This window comes from Leuresthes tenuis, unplaced genomic scaffold (assembly GCF_036924035.1).
Source record: "Leuresthes tenuis unplaced genomic scaffold, fLeuTen1.0.hap1 SCAF_21, whole genome shotgun sequence".
Lineage (NCBI taxonomy): Eukaryota > Metazoa > Chordata > Actinopteri > Atheriniformes > Atherinopsidae > Leuresthes > Leuresthes tenuis.
In genome coordinates this window covers 30,825,552-30,843,118 of record NW_027325375.1, presented here as the reverse complement: position 1 = coordinate 30,843,118, position 17,567 = coordinate 30,825,552, and the positions used below count along the sequence as shown (strand labels likewise).

The 17,567-nt window shown below is 45.5% G+C and overlaps 1 protein-coding gene across 1 annotated transcript in view; it reads right to left on the bottom strand.

The window, feature by feature from the left end:
• Positions 1-6,814: 6,814 nt before the first annotated feature.
• Positions 6,815-17,567, bottom strand: part of st6gal1 (ST6 beta-galactosamide alpha-2,6-sialyltranferase 1) — a 28,544-nt gene continuing 17,791 nt past the window's right edge. Inside the window, exons 3-9 of the mRNA XM_072375615.1 lie at positions 16,073-16,279; positions 15,630-15,998; positions 15,271-15,535; positions 13,475-13,572; positions 9,798-9,899; positions 8,956-9,130; positions 6,815-7,092 (exon numbers count right to left, since the gene is read on the bottom strand). Coding sequence (XP_072231716.1) covers positions 6,821-7,092; positions 8,956-9,130; positions 9,798-9,899; positions 13,475-13,572; positions 15,271-15,535; positions 15,630-15,998; positions 16,073-16,279 — 1,488 coding nt within the window. The 3' untranslated portion in view covers positions 6,815-6,820. The remainder of the gene's footprint in view (positions 7,093-8,955; positions 9,131-9,797; positions 9,900-13,474; positions 13,573-15,270; positions 15,536-15,629; positions 15,999-16,072; positions 16,280-17,567) is intronic.

The following is a 17,567-nucleotide window of genomic DNA, read 5'->3' as shown; positions in this document are numbered from 1 at the left end:
TAAATGAGGTCAGTCGACTACCTGAATATAAGCAGTTACCTTTTCTTTTCCTTCCCTGACAGCATGAGAATATGTAAGGACAGCTGGAGGAGGAAGTTGGAGCAACGCCTGGAGAAGAACAGCAACATTCAAATACATTTGAAGAATCAAATATTTGTCTCAGAATCCCTTGGTTTTTGGAAAAAAGCAACAGCCATAGAGTGTACAGTCAATCTGCAAGACTCTCTAAGAGCCATATGCTAACATTAACCTGACAATACCTACATACTCATAATTATATTGCAAGAAGGAGAAGGATCTCCCATATTAATGGGCTGAAATGGGAACGTGGTAACTTTACCCAGTTTGAAGCCAGTCCATCATCTGCTAGCCATTATATTTACCATTTTATCTTCGGGAGTTAGTTGCTAAATGAGTGCAGTGATCGGGTTTGTCCTCTCAGCACCACAATCATCAAAGTTTTATCCAGTCTTTTATGTTGTGAGGATATTTCTTCAAAAGCTGAAAAATGCCTACCTTTGTTGAGCTCTTGAGCAATACTATGGCGGTCTGTTGAGATTCATCCTCACTGGAACATATCACTCAGTTTAGAAGGAGTCTTAGTCATAGTCTGCAAAGCTAACCTTTATAAATCAACAAAACAAAGTACTCATTTATACTTCAATCTATTGTTAAAATATTTAGCTAAAAGCTAAAACTGTCTACCTGCTAAGGGCACTTTTGCAAACATTTACATTCAGATAAATCAGGAGAGCTGAACTATAACTGCTAATTAATGCTGCCAACATGGAACAAGCAGGTGTTAGTTACATAAATACAACCAAAATATTTCCATTACTTCTGTTTAATCATGTTGTGAGACTTAAATCCATGTCAGGTTCTTACAAAGGATACCAAACCTCACGTTTGTACACATGTTCTACATTTCAGCCTGCAACACATTTATAAAGAATGTCAGGTAATAATTTAGACTCAGGCTTTGACTTAGCAATCTGCATTTGGTATATACACTTCAACTTTTTGCTGTTTGGCATTAAAAGAACATTTTTACTCAAACAGGATCAGATGGGGTGCTTCTATACATCAGTTATACATAATAAAATCACCAAAAAGAGGAAAAATAAATCTGGACAACATGAAAAGTCCTTCAAGCCTGCATCTTAAATTACTTTCTTTTGCATTTCTGTTCATATCACAAGAAGCCTGAAGAGGAAAATACATCAAACAAAATAAAGAAAGAATTTGAAACTACATTAACCACTTAATACTTTATTTAAAAGTTTGAAAACCAACCCCCTTGGAAGGTGAGAAGATGAGGGCGAAGCAGAGGGAAAACGTGCACCGAACACGAATGTTTGCTGATTGGGAATAAGAGTGCGGCTGCATAGGTAGAAAATGTACTCGTTTTCATCTGAAATGTAATAACGTCAATTATTCAAGTGTTTGCCTGCTGAATAAAAAATGAAGTCCTGGTAACTAAAGCGTTTAGAAAAATAGATGAGTCATTTTGAAAGAGTTAAGCTTGGATTCACTCAGCCTCAGAAACGTTAGCGTTAGCTTTCAGAAAGCTCTCACCACGTTTCACCAAACCAAATTAAAATTAACTGGCATAGATTGTTGTTTTTTTTAAAGTAAAGGTTACAATTAATAGCATGTAAAAACCAAACTGCACTCACTACATAGTGTCGAGTTACAGTTAGCCGTTGAGACAGCATTTGCTACAGCTAATTCACTAATTAACCCTCTTCTTCAGCTTCTCTTGTATTTGAAAGATAAAAAAAAATTAGCTCCAGCATGTTTTAAAGTAGCTTCTTTCTACTGTTACAAGCTACAGGGACAACAAGCTCACAGTGCAGCCTTGGGAGGCTTCCAGATGTCAGCCAATCAGGTGACAGCCAATCAGATGTCAGCCAATCAGATGACAGCCAATCAGATGACAGCCAATCAGATGTCAGCCAATCAGATGTCAGCCAATCATATGACAGCCAATCAGATGTCAGCCAATCAGATGACAGCCAATCAGATGTCAGCCAATCATATGACAGCCAATCAGATGTCAGCCAATCAGATGACAGCCAATCAGATGACAGCCAATCAGATGTCAGCCAATCAGATGACAGCGGGCATTTTTGGGAGGGTGAGACCTTAAAGAGACAGAAGCTCGATAAGTAGATGGCTCTATTCAAGATGTTAGCTGCAATTTCTTAGCTTTTTGTCAGCATGTTGCGTTGTTGACAGTCAGTGTGGGTTTCTGTATGTTTTAAAAAATCAAACCAGTTTGTCCACCTGACAAAATCAAATCCTTTCAAATCCAGCCTCCAAAAATCCACATGGTCATGCTGATAAAACAAGTGGAGAAAAACAATGAGCTGCATTAGTACCACGTAGTTACTGTCTAACAGAGTTTATTCTCACCTTCTCCTGTTGCTACACTTGTTTGGAGAAAAGTACAGATTTATCGCATGCATCAGTATTAATAGAAAGAAAGTAATAATGCCCAGGGGCTTGCTCTTCACTGTGGTAACACTGCAAACAGAACAGCCATGCATATGTTAGCAGACTGGAGTTTTACTTCCACCAGGTGGCAGCATGAAGCTACAAAAGCTTGTGTTTGCAAAGTGGTGCCGAGCACCAGAGAGAGGACACAGAACCATGCAGGGAAACTAAAGGGCCCGGTCGAATAATAAAAAGAGACCTTCTCTGTCTTTTGCTGAGCTCTTTTTCTTGACCTGGAATATGTCATCGTGTCAAGGGACGGTGGGAAAGGACGACCACGCTGCAATTCAGCCACACTTAAACTGTGATATGGCTCTGAAACTACAAATGTTCAATAAATATTCTACAAACAGTGCTTTAGATACTTAAACTATTGCAGTCTTATCACATTGTTACAGGAAGATTATACAATACATCAGAGACATTAGAATATTACTTTATAATCAAGTTTTGTGGTTAAAAAAGGAAAGAAAATTTCAGAAATGTAAAACAAGGTCAAGCATCGCTGCAAAAGCATTTCAAGAGTGGAGTTAGGGACAGTGCATCTTATACTTCAGAAGAACTTAAAGGAAGAATTGGAGCTTCTTTCTGAGGGAGATTAGGAGGATTGGAGCAGATCATTTCATGGCTGCTGCTCAGCTACTTCTGGGTTCCTAAATACAATGGACTGCGTGACCAGATCCAGAGTCTCTGAATCCTTTTTCCGTGCATCGGTCCTCTGGTCCACTGCAGCTCTTCCCTACTCAACAGTAAGTTTTAATGTCACGAACAAAGAAAATCTGACGCCATCTTTTGAAAAGCCACAAAAAGAAGCCCCCAAAATAATAAATCAGACTTTTGTCTGATTTGAAATGAATAAATTAGTTGAGGAGCTGGTGCAGGCTACGTTGCTAGTGGCTGTAAATCAGTAGAAGAAGTAGTTGTCCCAGAAGGAAACAAACTTACAATAAAATACTGTAATTCAGGAGTTACTTTGGTGAATACTGGAGCGAAACAGAGTAGTGAACAATCTAATAATCCTGATCATATTAGCCCACACTGGTAGTGAAATGATGGGGAGCTGGATAACATACAGAGTAAAAGTAAAGTGGTTCATACATCTGTTAACATCTGTTACAAAGCTGGCTACACGCAGGCAGGCCAACCTTCTCCCCTTGTTTAAGTGTTGCTCTGTCATGATAATTCCATGTGCAAGTTGCATAAAACTGGAAAAACCTAATGACAAGACGACTTTGTTGGCACCTTAGTTGTCAAAAGTCTGGTTCAGATGAACAGTTTTCTCTGAGCTGCAGTTTGTGTGACTGCTTATTGAAATGAAAACTCTAGCAGAGATAAGAAACACCACCATTATTCAGAGATTACAGAAAACAAGATGTTACAGGACTGCGATGTTGGAGGAGGACTGAGCAATGTTTTCTGAGATAAAACAGTTTAGTGAGGTGGGAAAGTATAAAGATGTCAGTCATCTGAGACACTGAGAGCTCTGGGTTATTCCAAATACCTCGGTTAATCTATCATTTCTGGTTCTGCTTCCTTAATGAGAGAAATTAACGATTAACTGCTTCTCAAATTAGACCCGTCGAGACTTATCTGCACACGTGTGATTTGATGGTTTGGGGTGGGCAGAGGGGCGGGTTTCAGCACATTTCAAGGCAACAATAAACAAGCACGACTGCTACAATATCTGGTGTGAGACCAGTTGGACCATCATCAGTTTTTCAGCAGGACAATGAGCCAAAACACCAGGTTCTTGAGCCAAAACACGAGGTTCTTGAGCCAAAACACCAGGTTCTTGAGCTAAAACACCAGGTTCTTGAGCCAAAACACCAGGTTCTTGAGCCAAAACACCAGGTTCTTGAGCCAAAACACCAGGTTCTTGAGCCAAAACACCAGGTTCTTGAGCCAAAACACCAGGTTCTGCAACAGGCCTTTGACCGTGAGGAAGAGCGAAGGTGACCTGGTCTCAACTTGGAAGGAACACCAATCAACAAGTAGCCGGCTTACACTGGAATTCCTTCCTAAAATGAACATGTGCCAACCTCATAAAGCTGGTCTCCCCTACGACACAACTACTAAATAATGTTTAGTACGCATTTAGGAGAAGTCTGATTAGATGACAGCTACTCAACAACTCTTAACACTCAAAGAGAAGTAGGTTGTTCTGCTTGATAACATAAACTCTGTAGTAGTTTCCCATCATTTCAACACCTGCAGACCATAAAGTTTTCCCTTGAATGTTCTGAAAACGTAGCGATCTACTGTTCACTACTTTGTTTATTCAACTTCCAAAGTATAACTTTATATAACATTCAACACGCGACTAATTACGAGGCCAAAGAAAACAAAATGAAAAGAAAGGCAGAGTTTCGCACATGTTGGATGATCCGCCTGAAATAAATGGACAAAGTGCTCGTGTGTACGGCTCCAAATTTCTTTTAGAGCATCAAAATAAGGAAAGATAGAAAAATATGACGCCAAGAACAATTAGAATCTATTGTAAGATTTTGTACACTGGAGTTTGTGTCCAATTCGACAGTTTCTCAAATTTCATTGGAAGAAACAGAATTGTGGGCGGGTCCTGATCAGAGCCAACCAATCAGAGCAGACGGGGCTCTACTTCCTGTTTGAAACTTAAACTTCCATTCTGAGGTTGTTGATGTGATATTTTAGTAAACCTATGGTTTGTTTGTTCTCGACTGTGAAACATTTTAGATCTTTCAAACTCTTTCACGATTCTGCTGATTGAGGAAGAGCTTTCCAGCTGTAAAATGTCCCCAAAACTACAACACAGGCCCTGAAAATATGAAAAAGAGAACTGAATGACCACACTGAGGGGAACGATATTCACAGGGAAGTACAAACCCGATGCACACCTGCTGCGTAACAACTGAAAAACCACAAATGACTCTTTTTTAAGACACTAAAGCATCTTAAAGAAGGGCTCAAACAGAAACAACTCAACCAAACAACAACTTTTTAGTGTAAAGACCAAAATGGAAGTGGTATTCTCACATGTTAAAAGTACTCTGTGCAGGTCTTTGTGGTGGCCTGTGCTCTCATTTCGCCATTTAGACCGTGGCAGTGTGGATGAGTTGGAATAAATAAGTCCAATTAATCAATTCTGGATCAAGTTTAAGACCTAAAAGGACAACCTGGTGCATTTTCTGGGGATGTATGTACTGTGGCTCCTTGCGTCATGCCAGCTCTGCTCCTTCTTTGAGGGAAATGAGTCATAATAGGAAAGCAGCCTGTAACGTGCCATCAGGTTTTTGGGATATTGGCGCTGGTCAACCTGAAATATGGAGTTTTGTGAGACTTTTCATTTCCCAAATCTCTCGAATGTTGGAGAGTTCAAAGCCAGCATTGAACTGAAGGACCAGGCCCCTGATTTTAGTCCATAAACGCAGTACTTTGCTTTACTGACATTCACAAAAGCAACCCATCAGGTCTTAAACTTGCCGAAGACACAGTTACAGCATAAGTTTATGGACATTCAGTCATGCAAGAGCTGGTGAGTGGAACAGCAAAGGATCGGTGCAAATGAGGGTCAATCTGCTGCGGGAACCACCGTCCGATCGGGTCGAAACTCGTTCCTGTCCTGAACTTTTCTTCCTCATAAATAAAACTAAACAACTCCGAGACGTTTTAAAGATTTCTGTCTCCAGCAGGAAGTTATGAGGAACAAAGAAGGGAAGCGAGAGCATTTAGAGCTACATATATCTACACCGACTGACTCTGATGAGTGCAGAAGCTCATTTTCATATCTCTTTACTTTAATCGTCAGTTTTGCTTCTAAGCACCCTGTAACTTACTTTAAGTCACTTTGGGCTCTTTTTCTGTGAATTTCATGAACAACGTAGAATAAATCACCATAAATAAACCAGAGGAAGCAGCCTGCTGAACGGTTGTAAGTGTGCTTCAATGTGTGTCATCCTTAATAAACTGAGAGTTACACGAATTGAACCTTTTTGTCAGTTTCGTATGAAATAATCAACATTTTCAGGCATTTTAAAGTCCTTTGTGTCCTCTAAACTCTTCCAGACAACGTTTGGCAGTAATGTGGAGTGCGTGGGAATCTTACTGAGGAGCAGGACGGTCCTTCAGAGACTCAGCGGTGACTCTGAAGGGAACGTCCTTATCGGTGTATAATTCTGCACGAAGCAGGCTCAGCTAGCAGCTGGTTGTACTCCAGTGTGTGTGCTGTGACAAACGTGTGTGAACAACATTAAATGCTCCTTCTGTTTTAGGTTCGGCAGTGAGTGTGAGGGTTTCATGCGTCTGTCCTCGTTCTTCATGCAGGGTTCAGCTTGCTCATGTGTGCCATTCAGCGGTCGGGCCCTCCTTTGGGGGCCTGGGTGCAGTTCATCACGCTGAACCCAGGCAGCGTGACGCGTCCGTGGGTGAAGATGTCGCGGTCGGAGCCCTGGTTCATCCGTTTGACCAGGTTCTTCTCGTACAGCAGGGGGTGGTAGGCGCCGAGCGTGCAGGCGGCGTCGTAGAAACGCTGGTAGTAATGGCAGAGCTCCGTCTTCCTCCGGGATGGCAGGAACTCGTAGACGCGCACCACCTCGCACAGCGACATCATCAGGACGGTGCCTGCAGGAGGACAAAATTACTTCTTCATTGTTCTCTTATGATGGATTAGCTTAACTAACCATAGCTTAACTTCCATCGTTTGTCCAGCAAAAGAAGTGAACAAATTCCCCTCCGAAGGTCCTTTTATCTGCTTTTAAAACCCAACCTGCTGCCTTCTTTAGGCTAAAAATGATGCATTATTTATCTATGCACCATCAGACTTGTTGGACTTTTAGTGGAGATATATTTTAGAATAATGTCTAAGTCCTCTTGTTTGTTCCCTTACTAAGTAAAGTGCCTTCTGGAGGTATTCACCCCGAAAACTTCCACACAGCTTCCAACCACCTTCGAGCTCCTGGACTTGGATCGTTCTGTTTATATCTATTAAAAAGTGGAGCAGTTTCAGCATCTCTGGACCTGGTTCTCAGTGATGGTGAGTTGGATCAGAGATGGACAGACGGATCGGGGCTTCGTCAGCAGTAATGAGGGCGCTGCTCCGGTCCGTTTGGTGAAGCTGAGCCGGAAGGAGAAGCTTTCAGGTTCCTGCTCCATCTTTGTTCCAACCCTCACCTGAGGTCACAGATCTGGGTTCTGACCCAAAGAAGGAGGTCGTGGATACAAGCAGCTGAAATGAGTTTCCTTCAGAGGGGGGCGGGGCTCAGCCTTAGAGATAGGGGGAGGAGCTCCACCATCAGGAGGGAGGAGCTCCACCATATGGAGGAGGGGCTACATCATCCAGGGGGAGGAGCTCCACCATCCGGGAGGAGGAGCTCCAACATCCAGGGGGAGGAGCTCCACCATCCGGGAGGAGGAGCTCCACCATCCGGGGGGGAGGAGCTCCAACATCCGAAGGGAGGAGCTACACCATATGGAGGAGGAGCTCCAACATCCGGAGGGAGGAGCTCCACCATATGGGGGAGGAGCTCCAACATCCGAAGGGAGGAGCTCCACCATCCGGGAGGGAGGAGCTCCACCATATGGGGGAGGAGCTCCAACATCCGAAGGGAGGAGCTCCACCATATGGAGGAGGAGCTACACCATATGGAGGAGGAGCTCCAACATCCGGAGGGAGGAGCTCCACCATATGGGGGAGGAGCTCCAACATCCGAAGGGAGGAGCTCCACCATCCGGGAGGGAGGAGCTCCACCATATGGGGGAGGAGCTCCAACATCCGGGAGGGAGGAGCTCCACCATATGGAGGAGGGGCTACATCATCCAGGGGGAGGAGCTCCACCATCCGGGAGGAGGAGCTCCACCATGCAGGGGGAGGAGCTCCAACATCCGGGGGGAGGAGCTCCAACATCCAGGGGGAGGAGCTCCACCATCCGGGAGGAGGAGCTCCACCATCCGGGGGGGAGGAGCTCCAACATCCGAAGGGAGGAGCTCCACCATATGGAGGAGGAGCTCCAACATCTGGAGGGAGGAGCTCCATCATCTGGGGGGGGGGGGGGGAGCTCTACCATCCAGAGGGAGGAGCTCCACCATCTGGAGGGAGCAGCTCCACCATCTGGAGGGAGCTTGGAGTAGAGCCGCTGCTCCTCCACAGAGAAAGGAGTCAGCTGGTCGCCTCCCTTTGAAGGTTTTTCAGTCACGTCCAACTGGGAACAGCCCCCGGGTCAGAACTAGAACTCGCCAGAGAAGGGAAAGCCTTGGGATCCTGCAGCAGGAGCTGCAGAGTGTCCCTGGGGAGAGGGATGTGTGGGTTTCTCTCCTGGACCTGTTAGCCCCCCGACCCAAACTCAGATAAACGTTTAAGATAAGCTAATGGATCCAGACCTTTTTTAACTGTTTGTTCACAGAAGAATGTGTTAATGTTGGAGAATTCTTCATCAGATTTAAATTTCTACATGAAGAAAAGCCTTTTCTTATCTACAGCGTAGGTACCGAGGAGGCCGGAGGACGGCGGGTTCTTCTGGATCGGCTCGGCCATGTTGTCTTGTATTCGCTGCCAGACCTGCCACTCAAAGCGAGGATGCAGGATGTAGAAAGGCTGCTGCGGGTGGAGCCTCCGGTACCTCTGGTACTGGGTGAAGATGGGGTAATCTGTTCTGTTGTACCACTGCGGAGGAAAGATCGAAGTCTCATCAGAAACTAAACTTTATGGAGGCTGAAAACAAAGCTCCGAAAAGAACAAATGGATCGCTCTTATGATCTTAAAAACTTCAGTTTTTAACGCTCTTATCTCCCAGAGCACAAGAAAACTGCCTGAGAGGAAATCCTGCCTATCTCTCTCTGTGATGTGAGAGCAAAAAGCTGAATGAAAAACCAACACATGCTGTTCTCTTGTTGTTTCTCAGCGTTGGGTGATGGTTAAGGCCATAATACACCATTTCATGACTGTATGTAAGCCAGAAAACATGTAAAAACCTGCAATAAGGAGCATCTTTAGTCGATACACCCTCAGAGTCTGAGAGCTCTGCTCATTTCCTGTGATTTTCAGAACTAATGTTATTCATCTGAGGAATGTTTGGCTGAGTTATGCCACTGCTGAATGGTAATGGAGGTAAAAATAGGCAACAGATGACAACTGAAGTCTTTACGAAAGGAAACAGAAAATGCAGCTGAGCTGGAAAAATGATGATGTTATACAGAGATTATACTAGATGAAGAAAAGGATCAAGGAGCCAAACCAGAGAGCTTAAATACCGAGAGAAGAGTTCAGGGCAACTGCGGACGTTTAAGGGTTAAAACAGAAGGGATGACGTTCAAACAAAATGCCATCTCACCTGAGTGAGGTTCGAAGAGAAGGGGGCGGGGTCCCAGGCCACCAGGACACCTGAGCTGTACAGAGAGCTGGACAGGAAGCGATGGTCATCAGACGCCATCACCTGGAGTACAGTTACAGGTTCATTCTACACCCACAGCAGGTCAAACCACTGACAAACCTTTGTGTAACAGAGTGAGACGACATGTGGGACAGGCGAAGCAGCTTTAAGGCGTGTTCAGAGACAAACTAACCGAGTTACATCGCTGCCTGTGAGCAGCATCGCAGGTATGGATCTGACAAGTTTTACCTTCAAGCCTCCAGTGACCAAAGCAGGTGAAAAGCAGGAACTGAGCACTTTTTAAAGAGTTCTTAAGAAGTTTTAACTTCTGATTGTGTGCATCTGACGGAGCTTTAACCTGCGTCTGACGGAGCTTTAACCTGCATCTGATGGAGCTTTAACCTGCAGCTTTAACCTGCGTCTGATGGAGCTTTAACCTGCATCTGATGGAGCTTTAACCTGCATCTGACGGAGCTTTAGCCTGCGTCTGACGGAGCTTTAAGCTGCATCTGACGGAGCTTTAACCTGCATCTGATGGAGCTTTAACCTGCATCTGACGGAGCTTTAACCTGCAGCTTTAACCTGCGTCTGACGGAGCTTTAACCTGCGTCTGATGGAGCTTTAAGCTGCATCTGACGGAGCTTTAACCTGCATCTGACAGAGCTTTAACCTGCGTCTGACGGAGCTTTAACCTGCGTCTGATGGAGCTTTAAGCTGCATCTGACGGAGCTTTAACCTGCATCTGACGGAGCTTTAACCTGCAGCTTTAACCTGCGTCTGATGGAGCTTTAACCTGCGTCTGATGGAGCTATAACCTGCGTCTGACGGAGCTTTAACCTGCATCTGACGGAGCTTTAGCCTGCGTCTGACGGAGCTTTAGCCTGCATCTGACGGAGCTTTAAGCTGCATCTGATGGAGCATTAACCTGCGTCTGATGGAGCTTTAACCTGCATCTGACGGAGCTTTAACCTGCATCTGATGGAGCTTTAACCTGCATCTGATGGAGCTTTAACCTGCATCTGATGGAGCTTTAACCTGCATCTGACAGAGCTTTAACCTGCGTCTGACGGAGCTTTAACCTGCAGCTTTAACCTGCGTCTGATGGAGCTTTAACCTGCGTCTGATAGAGCTTTAACCTGCGTCTGATGGAGCTTTAAGCTGCATCTGACGGAGCTTTAACCTGCATCTGACGGAGCTTTAACCTGCAGCTTTAACCTGCGTCTGATGGAGCTTTAACCTGCGTCTGATGGAGCTATAACCTGCGTCTGACGGAGCTTTAACCTGCATCTGACGGAGCTTTAGCCTGCGTCTGACGGAGCTTTAGCCTGCATCTGACGGAGCTTTAAGCTGCATCTGATGGAGCATTAACCTGCGTCTGATGGAGCTTTAACCTGCATCTGACGGAGCTTTAACCTGCATCTGACGGAGCTTTAAGCTGCATCTGATGGAGCTTTAACCTGCGTCTGATGGAGCTTTAACCTGCATCTGACGGAGCTTTAACCTGCATCTGATGGAGCTTTAACCTGCGTCTGATGGAGCTTTAAGCTGCATCTGACGGAGCTTTAACCTGCATCTGATGGAGCTTTAACCTGCATCTGATGGAGCTTTAACCTGCATCTGATGGAGCTTTAACCTGCATCTGACGGAGCTTTAACCTGCATCTGATGGAGCTTTAACCTGCATCTGATGGAGCTTTAACCTGCATCTGACGGAGCTTTAAGCTGCATCTGACGGAGCTTTAACCTGCGTCTGAAGGAGCTTTAACCTGCGTCTGACGGAGCTTTAACCTGCGTCTGATGGAGCTTTAACCTGCATCTGACGGAGCTTTAACCTGCATCTGACGGAGCTTTAACCTGCATCTGACAGAGCTTTAACCTGCGTCTGACGGAGCTTTAACCTGCGTCTGATGGAGCTTTAAGCTGCATCTGACGGAGCTTTAACCTGCATCTGATGGAGCTTTAACCTGCATCTGATGGAGCTTTAACCTGCGTCTGATGGAGCTTTAACCTGCATCTGATGGAGCTTTAAGCTGCATCTGACGGAGCTTTAAGCTGCATCTGACGGAGCTTTAACCTGCATCTGATGGAGCTTTAACCTGCGTCTGATGGAGCTTTAAGCTGCATCTGACGGAGCTTTAAGCTGCATCTGACGGAGCTTTAACCTGCATCTGACGGAGCTTTAACCTGCATCTGACAGAGCTTTAACCTGCGTCTGACGGAGCTTTAACCTGCGTCTGATGGAGCTTTAAGCTGCATCTGACGGAGCTTTAACCTGCATCTGATGGAGCTTTAACCTGCATCTGATGGAGCTTTAACCTGCGTCTGATGGAGCTTTAACCTGCATCTGATGGAGCTTTAACCTGCATCTGACGGAGCTTTAAGCTGCATCTGACGGAGCTTTAACCTGCATCTGACGGAGCTTTAACCTGCGTCTGACGGAGCTTTAAGCTGCGTCTGATGGAGCTTTAACCTGCTTCTGATGGAGCTTTAACCTGCATCTGATAGAGCTTTAACCTGCATCTGACGGAGCTTTAAGCTGCGTCTGACGGAGCTTTAACCTGCATCTGATGGAGCTTTAACCTGCATCTGATGGAGCTTTAAGCTGCATCTGGTGGAGCTTTAACCTGCATCTGATGGAGCTTTAACCTGCATCTGATGGAGCTTTAACCTGCATCTGACGGAGCTTTAACCTGCATCTGACGGAGCTTTAACCTGCATCTGATGGAGCTTTAACCTGCATCTGACGGAGCTTTAACCTGCATCTGATGGAGCTTTAACCTGCATCTGATGGAGCTTTAACCTGCATCTGACGGAGCTTTAACCTGCATCTGACGGAGCTTTAACCTGCATCTGGTGGAGCTTTAACCTGCATCTGACGGAGCTTTAACCTGCATCTGACGGAGCTTTAACCTGTATCTGATGGAGCTTTAACCTGCGTCTGACGGAGCTTTAAGCTGCATCTGATGGAGCTATAACCTGCATCTGACGGAGCTTTAAGCTGCATCTGACGGAGCTTTAAGCTGCATCTACCGATCCTACAGTTTCTGCAGATTGTTGAACCTCTGTTCATCTTTAATTATGAGAGACTCTTTCTCTCTAAGATGCTCTTTTTTAAACCCAATCGTGTTACTAACCTGTAGCTAATTAACCTGATTATGTTCCTTCAGCTGTTTCCCTTTAGTTCCACTCACTTTTCCAGCCTTTTGTTGCTGCTGATTCCAGGTGAGCTCATATTTTTCATGATATTTGATCAGTTTTCTATGTTTTGCTGTGATAAAAATATAAATTTCTGAGATTTATTTCCATTTTAAACAGCCAACCTTTTAGGAACTGCGGCCGTATTGAAGCATAAAACCAGCAAACAGGCCTAATGGTTTATCATTTGTGTTGGATTCATGAATGAATGACTAAATAATTATTTTCTAACACTTTTCCAATACATTTTAACATAAAAATAGCAAATGGGATTAAATTTACCACAAAGCGCAGTTTATTCTTGTCTGAGGCTCTGCGGATGGGAGTAGACTCACTAGTTTTTAGATTTTACTTTAGTTTTTTACTTAATTTACTGTGAAGCGCTGCGTGTTTTCTGTTATTAATGATCAATATAACATCAGTCACTTCTGTCTTTGTGTTCACCTGAGAGTTGATGAGGCGGACGGTGGTTTTGGACCCCACGTCTTTCTCGAAGCCGCTGGTGGGAGCGGCGTTGAAGCGCAGCACTGCATCATGGGAGTCTGTGGGTTGATGAAAGGAAGCCATTACTGCGAGTTACTGATGGAACATTTTCTGTTTCTAAAGAAATCACCAAAACAGGAACAAAGAAACCGTTTCAGGTTGTTTCAAGAAGCGTTTGGTGTCATTTTTACAGAAAAATTCAAATTATAATGCAGTGGAAACAGGCTGAAAGGTCACTTTATGCCCTTCAAGTTACTCTGTTTTCAGCCCTCTGGGACGTCTTCACCACAACAAACAGCAGGTGCTAATTTCCATGAGAACACAAGTGTTGAAACAACAAAACCCACAGCAGGTGTTTCACATTCATTGGAAAATAATAAGAAGCAGCATGTGTGTTATTATACAGACGCAGGAACCGCTCAAACGCAACCATCCATTTAAGGCAAAAACATTCAGATAACAGCTAAATACAAACCCAGCAGCCAGAAAGGATGCGAAGATGGTTTTGAACCTTTTTTTAAACCTTTCAATGTCCTCCTGGTCAACTTGATAAGAAATCAGAACCAAATGAAGAATCTGAGGCAGCAACACTCAGTTAAAGCTGCTCCAGACTCATGTTTCCATCCTTCAGCTTCCTTTAATGACTCTTTTTAATGAGTTTTTCACAGGAATCTGAGTCCATTCCTGCTGAATCCCAGATTCCAGCTGCTCAGCAGTCCCTGGTTGTCTGGTTCTCCTCTTCATGATGCTCCAACATCTGCAGCAGGAGACAGATGTGGACTGCAGGCAGCAGCCGAGCTCACACACTCTGTGTGTCTGAAGCTGCTGGAAGTCCTGCAGAATGAGGTCTGGCATCGTCCTGCTGAAATAACCACGGACCTCCCGGGAAAAGACGGCACCTTGATGGCAGCATCTGTCTCTGCAGAACTCCAACATCCAGCTGTGCATCAGTGGTACCTTCACCCAGATGAAGCCCTCCATGCCATGGACTCTGCTGCAGCCCCAGACCATCACAGACGCTGGCTTTAAACCTTCCTCTGAGAACAGCTGGATGCTCTTTCTCAGCAGTTTTCCCAGAAGCAGCTGAAACGTGGACTCATCTGCCCACAGAACACGTGTCCACTGTCTTTCTGTCCCTCTGAGATGAGCTGGAGTCCAGAGAACTGGGCCGTGGTTCTGCTCAGAGCTGATATATGGCTTCCTCCTGGTGTGATGCAGCTTCAGCTCACATTTCTGGATGCAGCCGTGGACTGTGTTGAGTGGAAATGCTTTTCCCAGCTCCTCCTGAGCCCATGTGGCTGTATGGATCATGGTGGCCTGACGGTTTCTCCTGCAGTGCTGCCTGAGGGCTCCGAGCTCATCCAACAGGGCTTTCTGTCCTTGGCCTTTCCACACTGAGACTTCCCCAGACTCCATGAATCTGTTCCCAATATTCTGCTCTGTAGATGCTGAAAGACCAAAGTTCTTTCCAGTCTGACTCTGAGGAATATTTCCTGAACTTATTGATGATTCTCTGATGGAGTTTGGCCCAAAGCGGTGAGCCACGACCCATCCTTGTTGGAGAGGCTGAACCTTTGGTGGAAGCTGCTTTTACACCCAATCCTGACTGTGAAATCTTCCAGAAAGCTGTTTATTCTGTGATTTTTCTGACTACAAACCTCCAAACTGAGTATGAAAACAGAAACAACGCATCATTTTCTCACATTTCACTTGTTTGTGCTCCATTTTGTTTAATATCCATGAAAACAATCTCTCACCTATCTCTTTTCCGAGCCCGGAGTTCCGGAGCGACCCTGCTGACGACACCACGGCGCAGCTCTTATACGGCCCGAGGTCAGAGGTCAGCTGATCAGGCGGCAGCTGAGAGGCCCAGGGCTGTGCCGAGAAGGGCTGGAGATCCGAGGTCAAAGTCGTGACTTCCACCTTGTTCTTCAGCTGGCAGAGAAGCTCGGGGGCGCTCAGCTTCGGCCTGCTGGAGACGCCGCCGGGGCCGGACAGCTTGACTCCATATTTATTCATCGCCTGATGGAAAGTACAGAGATAATTAGCACCAGGAAACGAGACGTTTCCGGTTAGGAACACATGAACACACACAGGCTCTGGCAGCAACTCTCACCTGGTAGTTCTGCACCACCTTCTTCAGTCTGCTTCCCAGCATGCTGCTGGACATCTCATCGTTCCACACTTCTCCCAGAGGCCCGTGAGGCCCGAAGAACTCGGCGTCTCCCCCTTTGCCGCTCAGCTCCCCCCGCCGCCGGCCTCCGAACAGCGTCTCCAGCGCCCGCGTGAAGGGGCGCGGCAGCAGGTGACTGAAGAAGCCAGAGGGCTCCTGCGCTCTCGTCATTCGCTTGGATGGCGAGTCCACGGCCTCGTTGGTGTGGTTTGGCGAGGAGAGAACAGGGATCGGGCGGTGAGGATCACCTGGAATGACCCCTGGGAGCTTCAGCGGGTCGATTAACACGGGTTTGGCTCCGCCCCGCAGCACCTGAGGGGTCAGAGGATGATGATCAGGCCTCAGAACTGACATAACAACAGTGACACGGACGCTTGGCGGCAGACCTTGATGACGGAGTGTGTACGAGGCTGAGCTCTGGTTCGTGCTCGGACGCCGAAGATGGCGTCGGTGACCGGCACGCTGTTTTCAGCACAGATGGCGTAAAGCAGAGCCATGCAGATGCAGAAGAAGGTCATGCAGACGGCTCCACGGCGAGCCCGGCGCCTCAGACGCCACAGCAGGCTGACTCTGTCCATCGCCGCCCCGGGAATCTGCAGAGGGAACACGCCGTGTAGCGTCAGCGAATCAGAACTGGGAACCAAACAAGCCGCAAAAGCTTCATTTCTGTTATTTTAAACTTTTGCTTGTTTGATGCCAACTTTTAACTGTTTTTTTTCCAACATGGAAGTGCCGCAAAAAGGAATAAATCTGAAAGAACGAGAGAATAAAGCAGGAAACAGAAGTCATGTTGGGAAGCTTTGGTGTTGAAAGGTGAACATTAAGCACATTTATGTTGTTTTTACTTTAAGTTCCACATTAGTAGAGACTGTTGCAGACGCTAAAGCAGAACAGCAGATGGAAACCTAACTGAAGGTTTTAAGATGCAGCGACGCTGGAAAACCAGAAAACTTATTTAAAAAAGGCAAAAAGAGAAAAGACAGAACTAACCAGAAGATAACTCAGAGACAGGAAGCAAACGGAGCAGCGGAGATAAACCATGGAGCTCAAATACGGACGAGACTGATGGAGCAAGTGACTGACTGCTAACGGGTGGAGCTGAGGCCAAAAATTAAAGAGGATGTGAAACAGAATCAACTGAAAACTAAACTAAGATCAGGGCTGAGACTGAAGCAGATGAACCGAGGCGAGATGAGACAAAGCTTACAGAATAACTTCTTCTGTTACGATGAAAAGTGAAAAGCACTGGAGGCAGATGCAGGGTAGCATCAATAATCAGATTTTATTTATATAATGATAGTCACTTTGATGAGCAAAGTAATAGATTATAAACTCCTAACTCACTCTCCTCGATACCTATGGGGAGAAAAGTGAGACTATAAAGTTCTCTCCACGCTAGGAGGAAAAAACAAAAGGTTTTATAAATCTTACAAATAAACTTATCCCTCTCAGAACCGTCGGAGGCTCGATAGAAAATTAATAAAAGCAAAAAACAAAAAGAGGCTCCTTCTGATGCAGTTACTATGAGTTACTATGAAAGTTATAACTTTAAATCAAAGACACTCCTCTACCGGAGATACTACTGAATAAATGACAAGACAAAGAAAACTTCACTTGGATAAATCTATGGAAAAACTTACAACAGAAAATCGCTCTCAAGGAGGAAATCATTAATAAACAAGATCTTTGGTTACTTTGGAGGCAAGAGGAAGAAAGCTCGAAAGACAATTCAACACACTGGCAACGAGACAAAGGGAAACGCAGACTAAATACACCTGAGGGACCAAGGGGAACAAGTGGAAACACTTTGGGAATCAGGGAAGACAATGAGACACACGGGAGGAAGGGAAAGTTATCTATAAACAAGAGGAGTTGTTCATT